The sequence below is a fragment of the Schistocerca piceifrons genome, chromosome 1, assembly GCF_021461385.2.
Source record: "Schistocerca piceifrons isolate TAMUIC-IGC-003096 chromosome 1, iqSchPice1.1, whole genome shotgun sequence".
NCBI lineage: Eukaryota > Metazoa > Arthropoda > Insecta > Orthoptera > Acrididae > Schistocerca > Schistocerca piceifrons.
In genome coordinates this window covers 757,048,677-757,071,721 of record NC_060138.1, presented here as the reverse complement: position 1 = coordinate 757,071,721, position 23,045 = coordinate 757,048,677, and the positions used below count along the sequence as shown (strand labels likewise).

The following is a 23,045-nucleotide window of genomic DNA, read 5'->3' as shown; positions in this document are numbered from 1 at the left end:
TTCTTCCGGCCCTCTTCCTTTTCTCTCTCTGGAAACGTGAGATACTCATTTTTTACCACTAAGATAATTCTGGAAATGTTAATACTGCTGAAAATCAGTTATTATCTCATTGATGATGTATCTTCACCATCAGTAATTCTCTGTACAGATTTATTTTATGATTCAGCAGCCTAAATCGATGGGAATCTGAAGTTCGGTGACACGACACTTACGCTCCATCAGCGTGCTATCACATGCTTATTTGTATCCTTCTATTAGATGTTATTTTATATACGAAGTCTGATTCATTCTTGCTGTCCATTTTGACATAGTTTGCCGCATTGTACGGCAAATTAACACGGTTCGCCATCACCCAACTTACCGCTCTCCTATAGCGCTATTTGCGCCTGGTTTCATCACAGCAGGAATTTTAACAGTTGACAAATCGCAGGTTCAGGTTCAGTGCGGAATTTTATTTGAGTCCCATTTTTACCGCAAACTAAACGTGATCATCTCTCAGTCGCAAAAATTACACTGAAGAGCCAAAGAAACTGGTACACCTGTCTAATATCGTGTAGGGCCCCCTCGACCACGCAGAAGTGCCTCAATGGACTCGACTAACTTCTGAAGTAGTGCTGGAGGGAACTGACACCATGAATGCTGCAGAGCTGCCCATAAATCCGTAAGACTACGAGGGGATGGAGATCTCTTGTGAACAACACGTTGCAGGCTATCCCAGCTATGCTCAATAACGTTTATGACAGGGGGGTTTGCTGGCTAGCTGAAGTGTTTAAAGTCATAAATGTTCCTAGAGCCACTGTGTAGCAATTCTGGACTTCTGGGGTGTCGCATTGTCCAGCTGGAATTGCCCAAATCTGTCGGAGTACACAGTGGGCATGTATAGATGCAGCTCATCAGACAGGGTGTTTACGTACGTGTCACCTGTCGGAGTCGTGTATAAACGTATTACGGGTCCCATATCACTCCAACGACACACGCCATACACGATTACAGAGCCTACTGACATGCAGGGTCCATGGATTCATGAAGTTGTCTCCATACCCGTACACGTCCGTCCGCTCCATACAATTTGAAACGACACTCATCCGACCACGCAACATCTTTCCAGTCATCAACAGTGCAATGTCGATGTTGACGGACCCAGGGGAGGCGTAAAGCTTTGTGTGGTGCAGTCATCAAAGGTACACGAGTAGCCCTTCGGCTGCAAAAGCCGATATCGACGATGTTTTGTTGAATGGTTCACTCGCTGACACTTGTAATCTGCAGTAATTTGCGGAAGGGTTGCATTTCTGTCACATTGAAAGATTCTCTTCAGTCGTCGTTGGTCCCGTTCTTGCAGGATCTTTTTTCGGCTGCAGCGATGTCGGAGATTTTATGTTTTACCGGATTCCTGATGTTCAAGGTACACTCGTGAAATATTCGTACGGGAAAATCCCCTCTTCATCGCTACGTCCGAGATGCTGTGTCCCATTGCTCGAGCACCGCCTATAACACCACGTCCAAACTCACGTAAATCTTGATAGCCTGCCATTGTAGCAGCAGTAAGCGATCTTACAACTGCGCCAGACACTTGTCTCACATAGGCGTTACCGACCACAGCGCCGTTTTCTGCCTCTTTACACATCTCTGTCTTTGAAAACGCATGCCTATACCGGTTTGTTTGCCGCCTCAGTGTAGCATTCCGAGGTGAAGCGCAACCTATCATTCCATCTTCATAGATGTCTTTGTACGGCATATGTCACATCAGTCTACGAGACCACCACTGCAACTCATAACGAAGGGAGGATACCCTGTCCAGGCCACGATGCCCTCTCACGCCCCCCGCACGCCCGCCCTCATGCAGGCCCACGGCACGCCACAGGTGTCTCTGCGGCGTTGCTCTGTCAGAGAACAAGGGAGCTGTTCGTCGCCGAGTCGCTGTTGTTCTGTTCTGACATAAACTGCGCATTTTCCAGCATACCACCATAGAATAGAGAGTATACAGACATTAAAGCAGAGTGCGGCTTCTTTGATATGTATGAAGAGAAGCGTTGTGTTCGACGCTATTTTGGAGTGGAATGAACGCGAAATTATAGCTGCCTTCTGCTGCTCGTAATGGAGATTCTTACGAAACGGAAGTAATTTAACCAACTAAACGAAAACTTTTACTGAGGGGAACGCTGATGAAGCAATTTGTGATAAATCTTTAATTAAAAACTTATCTCATAAACTTTTAAATTCACCTCTATTTACAAGTGCAATCTGTTAACTTCCTCTGATTTTAGCTTCAGATGATAATGGAGTTATCTTGTCTTATAAATATCGGTTTTTTCCTTGTAGAAATTTTATTTTATTGGTTAATTTTTCTTTCCTGACACTTCGAGCTGATAAATCAAGTTCACTTCCATCTGAAACAGCTCTTGTTGGACACTTTCCCCGAGGTTTGAGTATTTATACCAATGCTGGAATTTTCATTACGTTTTCAACCTGAAAGTAACACACCGGTGTTACTTTCAATGAAGACAATGCGCTGCATTGAATTAGACTCAAGTGCCATACAGAAAATTTTTCAAGCCTTGTCCTAAATATGAGCTTTCCCATTATGTAACTTACGACGCAAGAAGTCTTCTTCTTCATCAGTTTTTTCGAGCAGTAAGTGCAACGATAACTCACGATCAGCAATTTGAGAAACGAAGTGTTCACACCTAATTGTGATCTGCAAGTACAGCACAATCGCGTGGCGCACTCAGGGAACGCTTTCGGCGTGAGTGCGCTCAAATGAAAAACTTCAACTTCTATTTTCTCCGTACACTGGCTTTCCTTCAAGCTTTAAAACCAATTTCTGTAGGTTACCTACATTTAGTACACAGCAAAGTATCACCTAAAATGACTCAAGTGTAAAGTAGCCAGGGCTCACAGTTTTCACAGCAAACCTTTCAAATTTTATACTGTACCTTGCTTGGAAATTATCACAACTGCAATAGATATCGAAAAAATAGACTCTTTATCATTAAGCTGTGGTATGTAATGCCAGTTAGTTTCGTCAGAATTGAATGAGATTTGTTATACACAGTACTGAACGAAACGCACCAAATCCCAAAAAGGTGATTTCGATTCTGTGTAGGAAAATGAGAACCTCTATCGAAAAACTAACTGCAGGTGGTTTCCAGCTTACTTCATCTACACACAGTATTTTTAACTGTTCAATGAGCTTTCATTGTTTACAGCGAGAAAATCGGAAATTTCATTTTTCTCATGTACCGCTCATTACTTTCTTGTGTGGTCTTTCCTCTTACTATTGCTCATTATATAGTTCTAAATTTAATAGTACCTCAAACAATGGTTTCGTTGTAGGTAATCCCGGCGGCTAATATTCAAAATTAATAAAGTAAACAAAAGTATCCGTTTACCTTTGGCTTCAAACACAGCTGATTACTCGAATTCAATATGCCAGACTCGGCGCATACACACTAAATTTTGGCGCATGGATTGCAGCCGAGTTTCCATTCTGTGAACATTCTATTTTGTGATACCACTGTCCACTTCTCAGGGTACAGGTAGCATCCTCTTCAAAGCTCGCAAGCGGCGCCCGACTGGAGAAGCACCACAAACGGTTGGTCGGGATTAATAGCGGACGTCCCGAATAACGACAAAAAACGTACACGACGTACTGTATGCATCGCAGTGACGTCTACACCCACGCGGAAAATAAATAGATTCAGTGTTTTATAACAAACAGCTGATGCGGCCAAAGCAACATCCGATTCTCTGTCAATGCCAGAAGGTCTACAAACAGAATGCATAAATACAGCGAACAGTGGCACTGCACATGTATTTCAAGTGCCCTCTTTGCAGTCTCTCTTTGCAAAGCGTAATTACGTCAATAAAGACCAACAGCGATGTAGAGTGATACCATTGCCCTGCATGTTCCTTTTGGAATCCTACAGTGCGAAGAAGTAACAGGTAGTGTAATCCCTCAACAGACCGCTTACGAAAGGGGCCAAGAGTATATGTGTTCCCAGTTATTTTGCACAGTCCCAAGGTTTGTAAGTAGCCATTTTAAATACCTTTCACCGAATATTCAAGAGTTGAAGAGTAGAATGATTGAACGTAAGTATGAATAAATCATTTCGATAAAATCTTCTATGTTTACAAGCCACCTCATTTCCAATAAAACTCTCGAGGGCAGATGGCAATTGGCCAGCGTATTCACCACTCCGGCACACACTGGAAGGTTCCAGGCGCTGCCGTTTTATCTATATAAGCAGAACACGTGCCATCCCGGGCAGTCAGTGTTTTCAACTCCTAACGACGATAGTGGAGACGGGTGTCAAGAACTCGAGTGTTTCATTTGAAATGACGCGGCCTGTAAACCGAGGAGATTTTATTGAAGCATGCCACAGCAAAAAACTCTGAGGACGTGTAAATAAACTATGTTTACTAGCTAGAATGTACGTAAATATTTCGCTTTTATCGTGACGCGAATGCACAGAACTGCATTATTAAACAACAATGCTTGCAATTACTAAGGCACGTCACATATTAAACCAATACATTACACATCAGTAAATGAAACACTCATTTTAGTGTATGGGGTACTCCTCGAATCATAAAACCACGTCTAGATCTGCAGGCGAAAAGCGTTAGTACTCTGTTGGTCACTTAAGCTGTAGGACAGAAAGGATAGCGGGTAACGAAGTATTATTACGGGTATACGGTAGTGGTAGAATAGGAAGAAACATGATTAAATTTGTACATGATTTGGGAGTGTATAGGATGCGAAATTTTCTACGCAGAGCAACAATGGCTCTGATCCGCTTTCATGCTGCTTCAACATTCCACAGCATCATTCCTATCGTTGGCGAGAATTGGCGCGCTTGTCCCTTGGCATTCCGTGACCATGTTTCCTATGGATGAGAGCTCTGGAAAACGTACTGTTGAGTGCATCGAACTGCCTCTGTATTGAGGTGGATCAGGACAGCACAAGCTACATGCGGTCGATCATTATCTTGTTGGAAGTTAAGGCCGCGGAGTCTTCGAAACTAGTTCACGGCTGCTGTATAAAAATACCGACAATGCGAGGCGGAATTTATCTTGTTCTATAGAGTAGTGAGTGGCACTACCACATCCCACATGATCCAGTAGCGATATGTCAGTCCGCTCAGGCGGCAGTACTGTGGGACATGTGAGATTTTGTAGGATGTAGAGTATGATCCTTCGGAAGCTACAGATTCATTTGCGCGTGACGGTCGTCGGATTCCGAGCAACGCGAACTGTCTCGATAGGTCAAGATCCTACTGCTGCAGGATCCCGACACGTGCTGGTGGATGCTCCTCCTCCTTCACGGGGCACAACACGATCTTTCCACAGCCAACTAGTACACAAACACGATTTGTAAATGCGAAATCTGCTGCGTCATCTTTACTTATACAATGTGTAATGGGTGTAAGTGCAGACATTTCTACTGATTGCGGATGGTGTTACATCATTCGTGAATTAATAATTTATATCTGTTAGGTGTAGAACACTTCTAAGTGAGTTACTATCTCCAAGTGCACTCGATAGCACAAAAAATTGGTCACGCCAGATATATAATGTGTAGGCCACACCTGATGGTATGCACCCAACATAGGATAGCTGTGCCACAGGTCCTCTAAACCCTCAGCAATACAGTCGTTTGATTATACATAGGAGACTACAAGTCAGACCAGATGCAAACCAATACCGTCGTACAAAAAATATTAGAACACACTTTGTTAGAGAGGAGGCAGTCCTTAATGCTTGTAAATTAATCATCATTATAATAAGTGATATGGCAGATGTCTTATCACACTCATTAAATGTACATGAAATATAGTTGTTCGTAATCTGAACTGGAACCAACTGTTAACAAAGCAAAGCTTGCATGTCTGATAGAGACTCGACTAGTTACAAATGGAAGTAAAATATCTAAGTTACCATCAGAATCAGTTTACAAGGCCGAATGTCCGAACATGGAAATAAATGACGATCCGTTTACCTCAGAACCGGGAACCCGCATGAAGTTTATACTGCCCCTGAGAAGTAACAGCGAAAGGAATGTAATAAACTGCAACGCAAAATTGTGAAACGACATTAAGTAAAGTTGTGATGATGCATGGAGAGTAGAACCCAGTACCTATACCAATTTTTAAGTAAGCGTAATCACATGTCAAGTATTAAATGTCTTCACCGACAGAGTGATAGAGGAACATGTAATGACGATACAAATGATTTTTTCGTGCCAGGAATTCGAACCCGTCACCTTCAGTTATAGCTACGAATAGACGTAAAAATATTACTGTTTCTTCAAAGTAACAAGATGTGCCATGTTTGGCTAGAGGTAACGCAACGAATAGTTTTGTGTGCCTGTTCTTCACCCTACACGAAGATGTGTCATCTGTCAAATTCTCACTATTAGTTAGGATGGTACCGTTCATGGAGACCTGGAGGAATATGGTATTACAAGGAAACAACGAAATAATGGCAGAATATCATTTCAATGTGTTCATATCTAGAGAAAAATTGCAGTCGGTTCTCTAAACCCAATCTAGTGCCAATACAATCATAATCTCAAGATCATTTAGAAAAAAAAATAAAGGTCTTATGACCTTACATGACAGTGGTTCATGAAATAAAATGCTATTTCTATTGTAAGAGTGGTTGGTAGAGACAGTGTTTCTGAAAGCAGCGCCTTCTGCCTCTAACAGCCAAAACAAATCCAACTCAGTTCCAGTTAGTAGCGAATGTACATGTTTATTGTTAATTTGGAATCAAGGTACAATTCTGCGTCCTTTACTTAGCGTTACTGGATATGAAGACGGTATATTTGTGGCTGTTAAAAACTGGTACCCCAAGCGGGAATCGAGCCCACACCTTAGCCGTTACAAACAAAGCTCAATATAACCAACCACCGAATTTCACATGTGTTAGCAACATGTCTTTGTCATAATGGGATACGCGGCACACAATATGGACGTGTTGACTTCCACTTCAGCTGTTTTTGTGAATAACCTGTTCGTGATCTTGTAGTCACCGTCATGCAGTGTGAACGTAAAGCCGCGATATCAACACCGTCCTATTCCTTTCTTTTCTAACACTAGAACAGCTGATATTTGGACACAAGACTTATCTAGATTGGCGGTTGGGTCAGTAATAAGTCGCGTATCTGCCCTTTTATTATCCTGTATCATTGAATTATTGTTACTACTAATGAATCAGTTCGTTGAAGTACTGGAATATGAAATAAACAAAAACATAGTAGCATTCCACAAATTATCATTTTTTTTAACTTACACACATTATCTGGGTGCCCTTACTGACTACCATCACATAATGAGCGCAAGTAATTGTCTTTTGATGTGCATTCGTTGCAGACAGTTTTCTTGCACATATGACGCTTTACAAATGATTTATTTGCTTCTGGGTTAGACTTTACAGGGCAAAGTGTTCGCTTTTCTTGTGTCTCAGGAATGCCTTCTGGTGCGACGGAAATACTTGTCTTTCTGGTTGCTGCGTACTTCTCAGCAAGCTCCTCTCCCAGCTGCAGAATGAAATCTCTGCATTCCAACTATTTTTCTCGTTTAGAGCATTTTAGAACACATAGGTATTTATCCTAGCCAAATCCAGCAAGTTGTAAAATGTGTGAATATACTAACATCTCGTTGGTGCTTTGACAGAGTATTTGCAAGCCATTTGGTAGACGACATCCACTCCATATTTTGAGCCATTACAAAATGTAACTGTATCTGGCTTCTTTTCAGACAATCTTCATTTTTAATATAAGAATCCATAGTGCTGAGAAGCAGGATATTGTTGTTGCTGTTTCCCTGCTATAATGTCAATGTGGTATCATTCTTCTTCGGCAATACTGTGTTGTATAACACTTCTTTTACCTGCTTGATATAGACTGGAACATCCCTGCGAGATGGATTTATGGTGCCCAATAGACTTGTAGCATTTGATTTCAAGGTTTCAGAGACAGCCAAGGAGGTGAACAAATTGTAACATGTGAAATGTCTTCCTTTATTGAGATAAGGACGCATTAATTTTCTCACAACAAAATCACCAAGACGTTCATCACTCGGCCAAGTGTCACCCTTCCCTAGATAAAGAAAAGCATTCACAGTATATTTGGAGTCTTTATCTACTGGCATTCAATACTTTTGTCCGTATTTGTCCGGTTTTGAGGCCATGGTCTGTGTGAATCTGCAACTTCGCTTTGAAGGAAGCAGCTGTTCTTTCACAATGAACTCGTACCAGATTTGTGATACCAAAGCAAACTTGTCTTCTTTCAGTCATTGCAATCTTGTGAAATTAATGTCAAATCTGAGATAACGCATTATCTCTTAATCTTTCGAGAGCCATTGGAGACTTCAGAAAATTATTTCCCCACTTCATTGACTACAATGTGTCTAGCTCTAAGCTCTTCGCACCTATATCACCACGGACTTACAATATAGATATAAAAGCTTCCAGTTCTTAACCCAGTCATCTGAACCCAAAACTCGACGTGTTTCGTCTCACTGCATTTTACAACGTGTTTCAAAATTTTGTCCAACATCATAAGATGCCAAGCACTGTAACTGGTCCCATTCACGTTTCGTTTCGCATGCGAAAATAGTTCTGCACGTTATTTGATAACATACCGTCTTCCATATCTGCTAGCTGAATAGTCACCTATAACTCCCACTTTCCAGGTCATTCCATCTGGTGCTACAATGTCTCTACCTTAAGCAAACTGAAATAGTCCACAGCTTTGGTCATTTTGTTGGTCACGATGCCTATGGTTACGAGGTGAACTAGTATTTTTGGCAGCTGTTCCTGTAATACTAGTAATTAGTATTATAACACCATATATTGGTATTCAGAATATTGTGGAATATTAGAACAAAAAAAACACACCTTCATAAATGTAATGTAAGACTTATAAAAACACAATAAAGCAAGAATGTATAAACATAAGTGTTGCAATCGAAATCTGTGTCTACGCAGCACAAAAATAAACAGTAATTATTATAAAAACAAACACATAAGCAGGGGGTGGTAATTTTTCCTGATATGAAGACTCCATCGTCGTTGTTGACCCCACATTAAGAGGTGTCAAGTACCGGACTCCCTTTCTCTGCTAGTTAGAGTAGCGCTATTAGTAGAGACCTGGAGGAGTTTTGCATTGTGAGGAAAGAACGGAATAATGGAGAGCATAATTCCGAAGGGTTCGAATTCAGAGAAAAATTGGAATCGAAGCTCGAATCCCATTCTAATGACAATACAACCAAAATCCCAAGGTCACTTACTAAGAGAAATGAAGGTCCTATGACCTTACGTGACGACTGTTTCATTAACATAAAATAACATTACCATTGTAAAATTACTTACTAGAGACAGAGTTTCTGAAAGCAGCGACTTCTGCCTCTGGCAGCCAAAACGTACCCAACCCTGTTCCAGTCAGTAGCGAATGGAATTGCATGGGGTTGGAGTCCCAGGAAGCACAGAACTATTCGCGGCATTACCTCCAGCCAAATATGTGCTCATCTTGTTACTGTTGAAGAAACAACGTATATTTAATGTCTATTTGTAGCTATAAGACAAAAACTAAAGGTGTCGGGTTCGAAAACCCTTCCAGGCAAAAATAATTTGTATCGTCGTTTTAGGTACCAATATCGCGCTATTGATGAACATATTTAATATCTGGCATCTGATTGTGATTAGTTAACATTTCATGTAGGTGTTGGGTTCTACTCTCCGTCCATCACCACAACTTTTTTTGGGATTATACACTTGTGCCTTGCACTTTATTACATTTCTTTCGTGGTTATTTCTGACGGGCAATGTAAGCCTCATGGGGGTTCCCAGTGCAGTGCTAAACGTATCGTCATTTACAGGTCCAGACGTTCGGCCTTGTAAATTGATACTGGTCAAAACTTCAATGTTTTATGTTTCTGTATGCCTAGTCGAGTCTCTATCAGACATGTAATCTTTTTTGGTTAACAGTGGGCTGAAATTCAGGTCGCGAACAATAACTCGTCATGTCACTTACTAGGTTTGATTAGACGTCTGAGGTGTTTAATTTACAAGCGTTAGGAATTGTGTCATCTCTAATAATGTGTTTTGTAATATGTGTTGTATTGCGGTACCAGTTTACATCTGGACTGACTGCCATAATGAACAGTGTTCTCTAGTGGTCTCTTGTAGTAACCACTGCGTATAATCAAACGACAGTATCCTACTGGATTTCGCTGTTTAAAGAACCTGCGACACAACTACATTATGCTGGTTGCATTCAGCAATGGCTCACGTTTTTTGCTGTCAAGTGTACGTCTGTATCTTCGCCAATGCTCTTACTTGCCAATTTTGAGGCCTGTTTTAATTCTGCTGCCGGTCCTATTAATTTTCTGCCATTTTTTATGGCTAGTCCTACAACCCCATTTTTAACATAGCAAATTTGGAATGTGAGAACACTGCTTCAGTGTAGCAAACTAGAAAACCTAAATTTTGAAATAGAGCTACTGTAAATTAACATATCAATCATATCGGAGATGAGATGGCCTCATTCAGATGATTTCTGGGGTGAAGAATACAGAGTCATTCACACCAGAACTGATCAAGATAGACCACGAATGGGAGGAGTTGGAATAATTTTGAGGATTAGATATGGCTCACGTGCCAAGGGATATGTGCAATATAGGTCTCGAATAATACTAGTCAAACGCGAAACTAAACCAAAGGACACTGTCATAATACAAGTATACATGCAAATATCCAAAGAAGAAGATGCAGTCGTTGGCGAAATATACGAAGAAATAAGTAATGCGGTGAGAAATGTTAAGGGAGGTGAACACCTGATTGTCATAGGTAAGTGGAATGCGATTGTGGGTGAAGAACCGGAGGAAGGAATTGTTGGGCTTGGAAGAAGAAAAGAAAGAGGAGATCGACTAATCGAGTTCTGCTCGAGGCATCAGTTAGTTGTTGCAAACACATTTTTCCAGCCTCACAAACGAAGAATATACACACGGAAAGCCCAGGAGACCTGAGGAGACAGCAGATTCATTAAATTCTAGTGAAAGCACGTTTTTATGAACCAAGTAAAAGATTGCAGGAATTATCCATCTGCAGACATAGGCAGTGACCATAACCTGGTCCTGACGAGGTCACTCAGATTCAAATGTCTGAAGGAGAAGACAGTAAAACTTAAATGGGAACTAGAAAACTGTAAACCGAAGGACTGGCAAAACTCTATGCTGTCGAAACAGACAGCCTAACTAAAAATTTTCAACATGGCGCAGTAAATGAAAACTGGGATCAAATTAAAGCTGGCATATACAAAGCAGCAGAAAAGATAGTTGGAAAAACTAAACCCAAAAGCAAAAGGAAATGGATTACAGCGGATGTTATTGAGCTTATAGAAAACAGGAGATTATCCAAAAATGCAACTGAAGAAAAAGGAAATGCTGAATACAGAAGAGTAAGGAATTTAGTAAGCAGAGAAGCTTGGAAAGCAAAAGAAAATTTTCTTGAGGAAATATGGAGGAGAGTAGAAGAAAATATGCAAAACAGAAGACCTGATTTAGCCTGCAAATAAATTTTTTATCAAACGTGAACAACACTCTCAGGCACAATAGAATGAAGAGGGGAAAATGCTCTTTGGTGAAGACATGGGGAGGAGATGGAAAGAATACATTGAGGAGTTGTATGCCATAACACCTCTTTCGGAAGAGAAGAGCACGGAGACGAAGATGACAAGGGAGACAACATTCCGCAAGAAGACTTTGACAAAGGGCTAAAGGAACTATGGGACAACAAAGCAACGGATGTTGATATCTTTGCAGAATTAATAAAGAATGCTGGTGACAGCATGAAAATGATGCTCCTTAAACTTATTAGACCCATCTATAACACAAGAGAGATACAGACAGACTTTCAGAAGTGCATCATTATCCCTATACCAAAGAAGGCTGCAGCTACAAAATGTGAAAAGTACCGAACTTGAAGCCTAATATCACATGCGTTAAAAATTCTCGTAAAAATAATTCTGAAGGAAATGAAGAGAAGGTGGACGATATGGAGAGCGAAAATTAGTTTGTTTCAGAAGGGGATCGAGAACAAGAGAAGCGGTTGTGGCACAGAGGCTCCTTTGGGAAGTTACAGAAAAGTAAACCAACTTATACTGCCTTCGTAGACATGGAAAAGGCGTTTGATAACGTTATCTGGTAAGAGATGTTCAGAGTGCTGAGGAAGAGTGAAATGAAGTACAGAGGCACCCGTGTGACACTCAGTTTCTTTAAGAATGAGGTGGCAGTGATTAGGAACTGTCACCAGGAACAAGAAGCAAATATTAGAAAATGGGTAAGACAAGGATGTGCTATCTCTCCTCTTATATTGAACTCTTACATCCAGAATGCTATAGACCAACTTTGAGAAACTACTGAGGTGGGGATCAAAATTAATGGGCAGAAGATAGACACGCAAAGATAGATATGCAGATGACATTGCTATAGTCAGGGAGACAAAGAGAGATCTAGAGGAAGGCCTCAGAACAATTAAAAAGATTCTATGCAATCCGTGTGGAATGAGAATAAACAAGACAAAAACTAAATTGATGGTATGCAGTACAGAAGCACAATATGAACCTCTGAGAATGGGAATTGGAAGAGAAGAGATGGAAGTGATAGAGGAATTTATCTACCTCTGAAGCAAAATCACAAAGGACGGTACAAGCCAGAAAGAAATTGCGAGCAGAATACAACACTCCAAAATTGCATATAATCTGAGGAGGAACTTACTCTGTCTGAAAATAAGGAAACGCATCATGAAAGCTTTCATTTGCAGTGTGCCCCTATATGGATATGAAACTTGGACAGTGGGAAGAGAAGGGAGAAGAGGGCTAGAGGCCCTGGGGATGTGGTGTTGTAGAAGGATGATGATCAACTGGAGAGACAAAGTAACAAATGAAGAGGTGCTTAGAAGATTGGAACAATAGCAGAAGGAGCTATTGAGGTAAGGAATCGTCGAGGTCGGCCAAGGTTATCATACATGCAACAGATCATAAAGGAAGTTGGATATAACACGTATGTGGAAATGAAGAGGAAGGCAGACAGAAGAGAGGAATAGCGCTCTGCTGCAAACCAACGTCAGGGTTGAACTCTAAAAGAAAGAAAAAGAACTCCTGCCGTATTAACAACTACACGACTAATCAAATCAGTTTACCAAATAAATTTGCGTCCTCTTACTAGAGTACAGACCTCGAAAGGAGAGTAAATTTCCTGAGAGGAGGGGGGGGGAGACTGCTGTGATTGGCCGGGCATTTGATAACGATAAAGTGCGATTGGCTGAGAGAGAAATGTGGAGAGGGAGGGGGAAGAGGGGAGGGGATGAGAGGGGAACGAAGCTCAGTAACTTTGAATATAACAAGCACAATTGCTTGAGCTGTACTCTGACACAGTAAGTGAAGCTGCTATGATTTTGACGCCAAAAAATGCTGGTAGTTCAGATCCTAGAATGCTGTCAGAAGAAAAAAGTCCTAAAATCAGCAATTTGGGTCAGAACCGTTGCTGCCATCGTACTATGATTTTATCACAGTTGCTGCAGACGTGAAACTACAGCTTCGTTTGGTACGCCAGGTTCTGACTAATACCAAATTTCATTGCTCAGTGATAAGAACAGGTAGGGAGTGTTTAACATCTACAGCTACATCTACATCCATACTCCGCAAGCCACCTGATGGTGTGTGGCGGAGGGTACCTTGAGTACCTCTATCGGTTTTCCCTTCTATTCCAGTCTCGTATTCTTCGTGGAAAGAAGGATTGTCGGTATGCGTCTATGCGGGCTCTGATTTCTCTGATTTTATCCTCATGGTCTCTTGGCGAGATATACGTAGGAGGGAACAATATATTGCTTGACTCCTCGGTGAAGGTATGTTTTCGAAACTTCAACAGACGTTAACATAAATAGTTTATAATCAGTCAACATGTTTATGTATTACAATGCATTAAATTACAAAGGAAGTAATTACGATGTTCAGGCAGTAAGTCTAACTGTAGCCTCTAAACTAAACTAAACTCCGTCCGAACAGGCTTTGGATGGCCCAACGGTACACACCGGTCTCCGTTTCATCCTCAGCCCACAGGCATCACTGTATGCGGATATGGAGGGCCATGTGGTCAGCACACCGCTCTCCTTGCCGTATGTTAGTTTACGAAACCGGAGCCGCTACTTCTCAATCAAGTAATCATTTTGTCTCACAAGGGCTGAGTGCAAGGGCCAACAGTGCTCGGCAGACTGGATGGTCACCCATCCAAGTGTTAGGCCAACCAGACAGCGCTTAACTTCGGTGATCTGACGGGAACGGGTGCTACAACTGCGGCAAGGCCGTTAACTCTAGCCTCTAAAGAAAAAACACAATTTGTAGCTTCCATGTAAATTTTTACGATCGCCATATAGTATTTGCCACGAATATTTATTTCTCATGATTAAGTTGATCGCTAAATAGTTTGAGAAGAAGATTATTGTAATGAGATTTACAGATATGATGTAGAGAAACAGATAAAGCTGTTGTATTTGAGGGAGAATAATTAGGCGTCTCACATGACTTGGAATTTGTCAGACGTTGCGCTAATCGTTGGAGTGAGTGCAGGGTCAGGAAGGTGCACGATGGCAGCGCATTTTACTGTGGACAATATGAAACTTCTCCATCATCGTGCCATTTTTTCAAGTGACACCTCTACTCGGAGCAAACCATCACTGCCACAGTCAAATATTATCAACGACGATCGAGTGTCAAAATTCCGAATTATGAAGATTAACCTCAGTGAAGAAAATCACACACTAACTTTAGGTGAATAACTTTAACATGTGAACAGTCAAATCATCCGCAAACGTGCAGCGGCGCCAGTACAGTAGCTAGGTGCAGGCAAACAGTCATTAAACGCTCATAGACTGACGGAAGGTGACGTAGACTGGAGAGCAACGGTACATGTTTCTACACGACGGTAGTTAGTTATGATTACTTCAAAAGCGACTTGAGGTGACACATCTTAATTCCCAAAAGCACACCATGTAGTAATGAGCTAGTAGTGTTACAGCTGCTTTACCTCAACTGTTTGATTTGGCATAGGTAAAAAAGCGAGAGGCATCATCACGACACAAGAGGCGTCACGGAAGCGGGTCAGAGGAAGGCCACCGAGGCATTCTGTGGCAACAACGGCCAGAGCTCACGAGGAAGTACTCGCTGCCTAGGCCGTCCCTTAAGCATTTACCACACACCCTGGTCCCAGTGCCACCGGACACAGCCGAGACAGTTCACATAGCCGAAGTAAGAAGCCAGGCTGTAGTAAAGCTGAACAGGATTACCACACTGCCTAGCTCAGCGTCGGGAGCCTGCCTATCCTACGTGGCAAAAGCGCCGCCCACTACATTCGTGATTCGCAATGTTTTTGTTCCGTATGCGGACAATAAGTAAAATTTCGTTATTTGATATCCCTCTCGGTGAAGCAGCTTTAATGACTAGCAATGTGAGAGAGAGTGAAATATAACACTTCGAACAACTACACATAGAGAAGAAAATTTACAGCTAAGTCGATGCCATTCTGCAGAAAATGAACGCTAGACAGAAACAAATCTGGTGTGGCAACAGAACATAGCAAAAAGGAAAACTCAAGTTTTAAATTTTGTATTTAAGCAATAGTTCGCACAAGATGGTAGTACAAACACACCGTCGTTAACCATCGCAAAGATTCCCGTATGGACGACTTAGTAATAAGCATCCCTGACGTAGAGAAGCAAGTGAAAGATTTCGTAAGAAATAAGTATCCAAGTTCGTATAGAATTCCAGCTCGGTGTCACAAAGTGTACACTATGGCACTGGTCCCTTACCTATCTTGCATCTTTCGCGAATCTCTCGCCCACCGCAAAGTTCCAAGCGACTCGATAAAAGAGCAAGTGACTCCTGCGTATTAGAAGGATAAATTACAGACCAGTATCTTTAACTTCGGATTGCTGCAGAATTCATGAACATTCAGTTCGATTATTATAACGTTCCTTCAGAAGGGAAAGCTCCTGTCGACGGATCAGTACAGCTTTAGAAAGCACCGCTCGTGCGAAACTCGGCTTGCCCTATTCTCGCATTGTATCCCGCGAACTGTGGATGAAGGGTAAGACGCAGATTCCATATTCTTAGATTTCGGTAAAGCGTTTCACATTGTGTCCCACTGCAGAGTGTTAACAAAGATACGAGCATAGTTTCCCAGATATGTGAGTGGCAAAATTTTTGATCAACACGCAAGATTACTGAGATGCTTCGTGAACTCAAATGGGAATCCCTGGAGGGAAGGCGACGTTATTTTCGAGGAAATCTGTCAGCTGACTGTAGAACGATGCTGCTGCCTCCAACTAAGTGAGATTAGGGCTTGTACGAAGGCATATAGATAGTCGTTTTCCCATATCTCTATTTCCCAGTGCAACAGGAAGGGAAATGACTAGTAGTGGTACAGCGTACCCTTTATTATATTTTAACTTAATTAATTTATTTATTTCAGAAATTTGTTTAAGAAAATTCTCTGCTTCTTATTTATTTTTGGTATTTTTAGTTAGGATTTCCAGTGGTTTTATTTATGTTTTAGCTTCAGTCTTTTAAAAGTTGTAGAATATTAAGCTGTTGCGCTGCTGGAGCCAGTCTTCATCGATTGTAATCCCGATCGTTGTGAGTCGATTTTCGATGCCTGCTTGTCTTCTTTGCATCTTTGGCGGATGGCTACTTAACTGCGTGTCCCGCGCTCTGCAGGAGCTTGCGTTCGGGTACCAGCTGTGTGAGCGACAGTGACGTGTGGCGCTGGGGAGTGGCCGAGTCGGTACGACGGAGGAGCGGGGGCAGCTGCTGCGGCGTGTTCAGCCGTTTGAATGCAGATCCGCTGCTGACTGTGATTGGGATTTCCTTGAGATTTGAAGGACAGATCTCCTTCGCTTCCGTTACAGGTTACTCAAAGTGAATGAACTGGAGTCCTCGAATTGTTCCTTGGTGCGTTCTGTTCATGTTAATTGAATACCCGAGTGCACTGAAAATTATCTTGATTGTTTCAGTTACTTCACACTGTATTTGGCCTTGCCGCCTGATATGTTGACTGCATTTAAGGGAGTGCTAGCTACTCACAACAAATAGACATGAAGCTGTGCTTAATGCGTAGCTAGAGGTCATGCCAAGTAGTACGTAAGTCTGTGCCTGATGTTCAAGAACAAGCCGTAATAATTTTCCCTATTTCCTTTTTCTATGTTATTATTTTATTTGTTTGTTCTAGAGTACTGGCTAATCAAATTTTAAGAGCCGTTACTGGGCAAGTGGTCACGTAGGTTAGTTCTGCTTGGGTTCATCTGCGCCATGTATAATTGAAGGTTAATTCATAACCAGTTGGGCAGATATGCTTTGTGTATCTGATGCACCAGAATGTTGTCTGCCGCTAATGTGTTGTGTTTCAGGTAATTAGCAGTGGTCGACGCGAGCAAACTCCGATCGGGGTATCACTGTGGAAGAGGGGAATTTGAGGACCTGGATCGGTGTCTATAGTTACGTTTCCGGTGGAGCGTTGTGGTTTTCTGGAAGCTTACTTGTGGCTTAAAGTTGAGTATAGTTCTACTTTACCTTACGGGCCGTGAATCCCCTGTATCTGGTAGGACTTTTCGGTCTGCTCGCGTCCATCAATAAGTTTCAGCATAAAATTGAAACGGCTCCATTTTAAGACTGTTTAATATGCTATTATTATATCCTGGGGATGAAATGCATGTGAACCTCGTACCTGTAGGTAATACTAAAGAGAAGGTTAGTTGAGTGTATTAATCTGAAAATACTTTTAATTGGTTACAATTGCTTAAGATCAGTCCATGGAAAATGTCTTAATTGTTGGAAGCAGTTTTAGAATTCGATATGAGTTACGTGAAAGCCAGTTTCTATGTAAGTCACGAAGCATTCAGTTATGTCAGTTAAATTTGATTAACGGTGTTTTTATGAACATTATTTAATTAGTGAAAATTTGTTGATTAAATTTTGAAAGATCGGTGTCTATCGCACTTAAATGCATTAATCTTTTAATGTGAGGCCTGATGCTGGTTCTGTAGGGCAGGTGCCTTTTATTATAATTGTTGCCGGCCGCGGTGGTCTAGCGGTTCTAGGCGCTCAGTCCGGAACCGCGCGACTGCTACGGTCGCAGGTTCGAATCCTGCCTCGGGCATGGATGTGTGTGATGTCCTTAGGTTAGTTAGGTTTAAGTAGTTCTAAGTTATAGGGGACTGATGACCACAGATATTAAGTCCCATAGTGATCAGAGCCATTTGAACCATTTTGAACCGTTATAATTGTTGTTACTGTTGGTTTCATTAACAGCATGTGTTTGTAATAAAGAAGTGTATGACAACTACAAACTGGTTACGTGTTTAATGTCGATGTGTCGAAAGGAATAACACATCAAATATAAGTCTTTGGTTTTAAATACCACAGGACAGCTAGATATATGTCCCGCAGCGTCGATCTCGCTGATACTCCTCGCTGGAGCTGCTCCACCTGAAATCTCTAAAATGTTTATTTCGCTGCGAAGATCGTTCGGCACAAGTACTTGCTACATTGTATGATGCGTATGGATTGATGAGTATAACTTTTTTATCAGCGAAACGTTTATTGCTTCTGAGATATTCTCTCGAAGAATATTGACCGTGAGAAGATGCAGGCTCGCACTATCATTCCACACTGCACCTCCGATCGATCTACGTCAATTGATATCTGAAGAATGTTTGCCAAATCTTTTATAAATTAATAAATACACACCTTGAAAGCGTATTATTTTCTTGAATTTGTTTATTGTGCCATAGACTAACTAAACATTCACAATGGAGCTTAATAGTGTCACACAAAAATACCAAAATCTCTCCAGCATAAAACACGTCCGATCTCCGTAATCGCTTCACACAGTCTTCAAATATACATATTTGGTTACCTATTCCAGAAAGATGCGTCCGTAGCACGGGCGTCCAATTCTCGCAGGCAGTTTATACTACTCTTGGGATTAATAATTCGCCGCACTTGAATTGAAGATATATTTACAATGTAGTGGGCGTGCGTAAATTGTCATAACAGAAAACTTTCGTGTGGTAGTTGATCGATAGAGTACCATGACAATAATAATGTGTTTCAAGCAATTATCACTCTTCTCCCTATTGCTTTAATTTACATGACTTGCAAAACCGTGTTTATAGCAAGAATCAAGTTTATAATTCACTCTCCAAAGGAAAGTCGATTACATCAGTAGTGCTGTTTAATTATTGGAACCCATCTGTTGGGACAACGACCTAGTAACTTTTCTAATGTAGACCAAATTCATGATCAATAAATAGGTATTTTCTTAGATGAATCGAAGTCTGTGATGCACAAACATCAAAGAAAAACTTTGAGGGAGAGCTCCCATCCATTCAACATCCGGAATCCCACGTCATTTACACCTTTTCTTGCGACTGACATACTATTGAAGAAAGCTACCGGAAGATGTTAATACGACGGCTGTAACGTTATTTTATAAACCGATGCAAATTTTCTGCTAAGCATACTTCATTCATGGCAATATAAAAAACCTTACGTTTTTTCATGAAATTTCCAAGACATTTTTGAAACTCAAGTAGATTAAAATACCAGAAATGTGATATGCATCTATACAGCCACTAGATTTCCAGTTAAAAATGCTGTGACTAAGCAAACAGGTGCATTACAAGGCATTAAATCTCGCACAATGTCATTAATGTGGAAGGACAGCAAAGAGACTTTAGTGCCTGCAAATCTTATCATCTATCTGGACTTGTGCCAGTTACTTGTAATAATTTGTGCTAACTGATATCTTATCTGTGTGGAGTGTTATATATCACCGCACATATCTAGAAAAGAACGTCGTCAATGCAGTTAACGTCTTCCGACGCTAAAAGCAACATGGCTCTGCTATTTTTCCTCTGCCTAGCCGTCTCAGTAGTGTTTGGTAAGTTTCCACATTCACTACATTGACGACAATGAACAAGGTTATTAAGTTAGCTGTTAGGAGCAACGCGGTAGGTGGCTTTAATAGTGCGCTAGTTCAAATGGCTCTGAGCACTATGCGACTTAACTTCTCAGGTCATCAGTCGCCTAGAACTTAGAACTAATTAAACCTAACTAACCTAAGGACATCACACACATCCATGCCCGAGGCAGGATTTGAACCTGCGACCGTAGCGGTCGCTCGGTTCCAGACTGTGGCGCCTAGAACCGCACGGCCACTCCGGCCGGCAGTGCGCTAGTTCCTCCCCTATCCTCTGTGGTAAAAGTTCCAGGTTAATTTCACAACAGAAAATTATACAACTTTTCAGGGAATCGCCTTGCTCTCTGTATAGATAATAGGTGTATCAACCTGAGACATTGCCGATCTTTGCTTTGTTCAAGTGGTGTAGTGCTACAACCTTTTGCTGCGTCGTCAATGCAGTTAACGTCTTCCGACGCTAAAAGCAACATGGCTCTGCTATTTTTCCTCTGCCTAGCCGTCTCAGTAGTGTTTGGTAAGTTTCCACATTCATTACATTGACGACAATGAACAAGGTTATTAAGTTAGCTGTTAGGAGCAACGCGGTAGGTGGCTTTAATAGTGCGCTAGTTCAAATGGCTCTGAGCACTATGCGACTTAACTTCTCAGGTCATCAGTCGCCTAGAACTTAGAACTAATTAAACCTAACTAACCTAAGGACATCACACACATCCATGCCCGAGGCAGGATTTGAACCTGCGACCGTAGCGGTCGCTCGGTTCCAGACTGTGGCGCCTAGAACCGCACGGCCACTCCGGCCGACAGTGCGCTAGTTCCTCCCCTATCCTCTGTGGTAAAAGTTCCAGGTTAATTTCACAACAGAAAAATATACAACTTTTCAGGGAATCGCCTTGCTCTCTGTATAGAATATTACCTTCCACGGAATATTTTCTTAAAGACTTTTCTATCCGGTCCATCTATTACAGCCAATCCCACAGCTTAGATCGTCTTATTTTGGTCGAGGTGCCCATTGTAAAATGACCTGTCATCAGAAATATGCACATGTCGTCCTTCTAGTAAGTGCATAGTCACATAAACATATGGATTGCCCTCATGTGTTTTGAATTTAACGTTGTAAACAGTAACTGTCTTTGCTCACTTACCGTAGATGAACGTAAACGTGGTTTTTGAATGGGTGATAGTCAAATAACGATAATCCGTTATCTGAATTGTCGCTAGCAAACATCTGCAATTATTTTCCGGTACAACGACTATCTGCAGGAATGTATTTATTTACTTTTTTATTTTTATTTTCATTTTTTTTTTCAAAGTTGTACGCTTCTGTATATAAACCTGATAATGTGGTGTCACCGCCAGACACCACACTTGCTAGGTGGTAGATTAAATCGGCCGCGGTCCATTTAGTACATGTCGGACCCGCGTGTCGCCACTGTGTGATCGCAGACCTAGCGCCACCACAAGGCAGGTCTCGTGATACGAACAAGCACTCGCCCCAGTTGTACGGACGACCTAGCTAGCGACTAGATGTACGAAGCCTTTCTCTCTCATTAGCCGAGAGACAGAATAGCCTTCAGCTAAGTTAATGGCTACGAACTAGCAAGGCGCCATTAGCCTTACAGTGATTGTAATTAAAGTCTCCTGTGTATAGTCAAGAGCGATGTACCACAATGATTGATTAAAGATAAGTATTAATCCAGCTACGTACTTTTCTTCATAGCATTAATTACGTAGCCTGTTCCAGTACTTCACGCCCGTCTGCGTTAGTCTAGCGTGCATTTTCAGCCATCTCGATCTACAAGGTGTTGGCCCAGCTGCCGACACATCAGATAAATACCTTACGTGTACCACATTGCACTTGATTGATTGACATTTCGAAGCTCTTAGACAAATATATGTTAGTTATTACATTACAGGGTTCTAGAGTTACAACACAAGCTGCGAGACAAATGTTACACTATCTCTGTTTCGAATCTGACATTTCAGTAAACTAACGATGAATAATTTGATTTAATTTCAAAGAATGTGAGAAGTAGATGTGAAATAGCTACGATTCTCATCTGTATAGTAATAAGTAAGTTTACTTGGAAACTGTGTGTGTGGAAGAGTCTTCAATTACATTTTACAAAGTATTACTCGATCTTGAAAGGGTAAAATAGGCTGGAAACGACCTGAAAATGTAACAGCTAAGTAACTGAATATTTATCAGTACTAGTCATCAGTAAATATAAGCCAGTTGCTGTTAGCGCCCTCTAACCGTCAGTTTACTAGTCCCGCTGCGTTGTATATGTGCAGCGTTCACACAGTACGAGAGAGCCTGTTACTGTGGATGGTAGCGAAGATCACTTACTATCGGTGGACGTGAGTGGCGACACGCAATAACCTTACGAAAAACGTTAAGCTGCTGCTCGGCAATGTATGTCGGATTTGCTTTCTGGATAATGAATTTATAACTGGAGCATCAGTGTTACATTATATCTGCAAATGAATAAACCTGAAAAGCAATTTTTCTTTTTCTGCTGTAGATCTAATGATGGTTCTTCATCAGTCAAAACTGTTCATCGTCTACTTTTTTGCGTGTATTGTAAACAAAGATATTAAAATTAGTAATACTTAATCACATGATATCTTAATTCAGGAACAGTATGGAGGCTTAACGGCAACGACTCGTTGGAGAAAAATAATGGCTATGGGTGACGACTGAGAATAAACAGCAAACGTATATAATATTCAGAACACTTCCGAAATGCCATAACCACCAGCTATAGGAATTGCATGTCACCTTCAGGAAAATCAAATGTGCTACGAAATATCCATGACCGAAAATGGGGCAACATTTATGAGTTTTGAAATGTTCTCAGGCATTCATCCGGATGTCGTCGTCCAAATGGTGCGATATTTTGGCAAACAGAATTGGTGCCATCTTCAAGCGGTCCTGATGACTGCTTTCGGCTGGGCTGAAGACGAGGCCACGGCGAACAGCCAGTCATCAGGACCGTTTGAAGGATCTTT

General features: G+C 41.4%; 1 protein-coding gene across 1 annotated transcript in view; it reads left to right on the top strand.

Annotated features, from left to right (window-relative positions):
* Positions 1 to 1,804: 1,804 nt before the first annotated feature.
* Positions 1,805 to 23,045, top strand: part of LOC124774885 (mite allergen Der p 3-like) — a 58,537-nt gene continuing 37,296 nt past the window's right edge. Inside the window, exon 1 of the mRNA XM_047249537.1 lies at positions 1,805 to 1,901. Coding sequence (XP_047105493.1) covers positions 1,805 to 1,901 — 97 coding nt within the window. The remainder of the gene's footprint in view (positions 1,902 to 23,045) is intronic.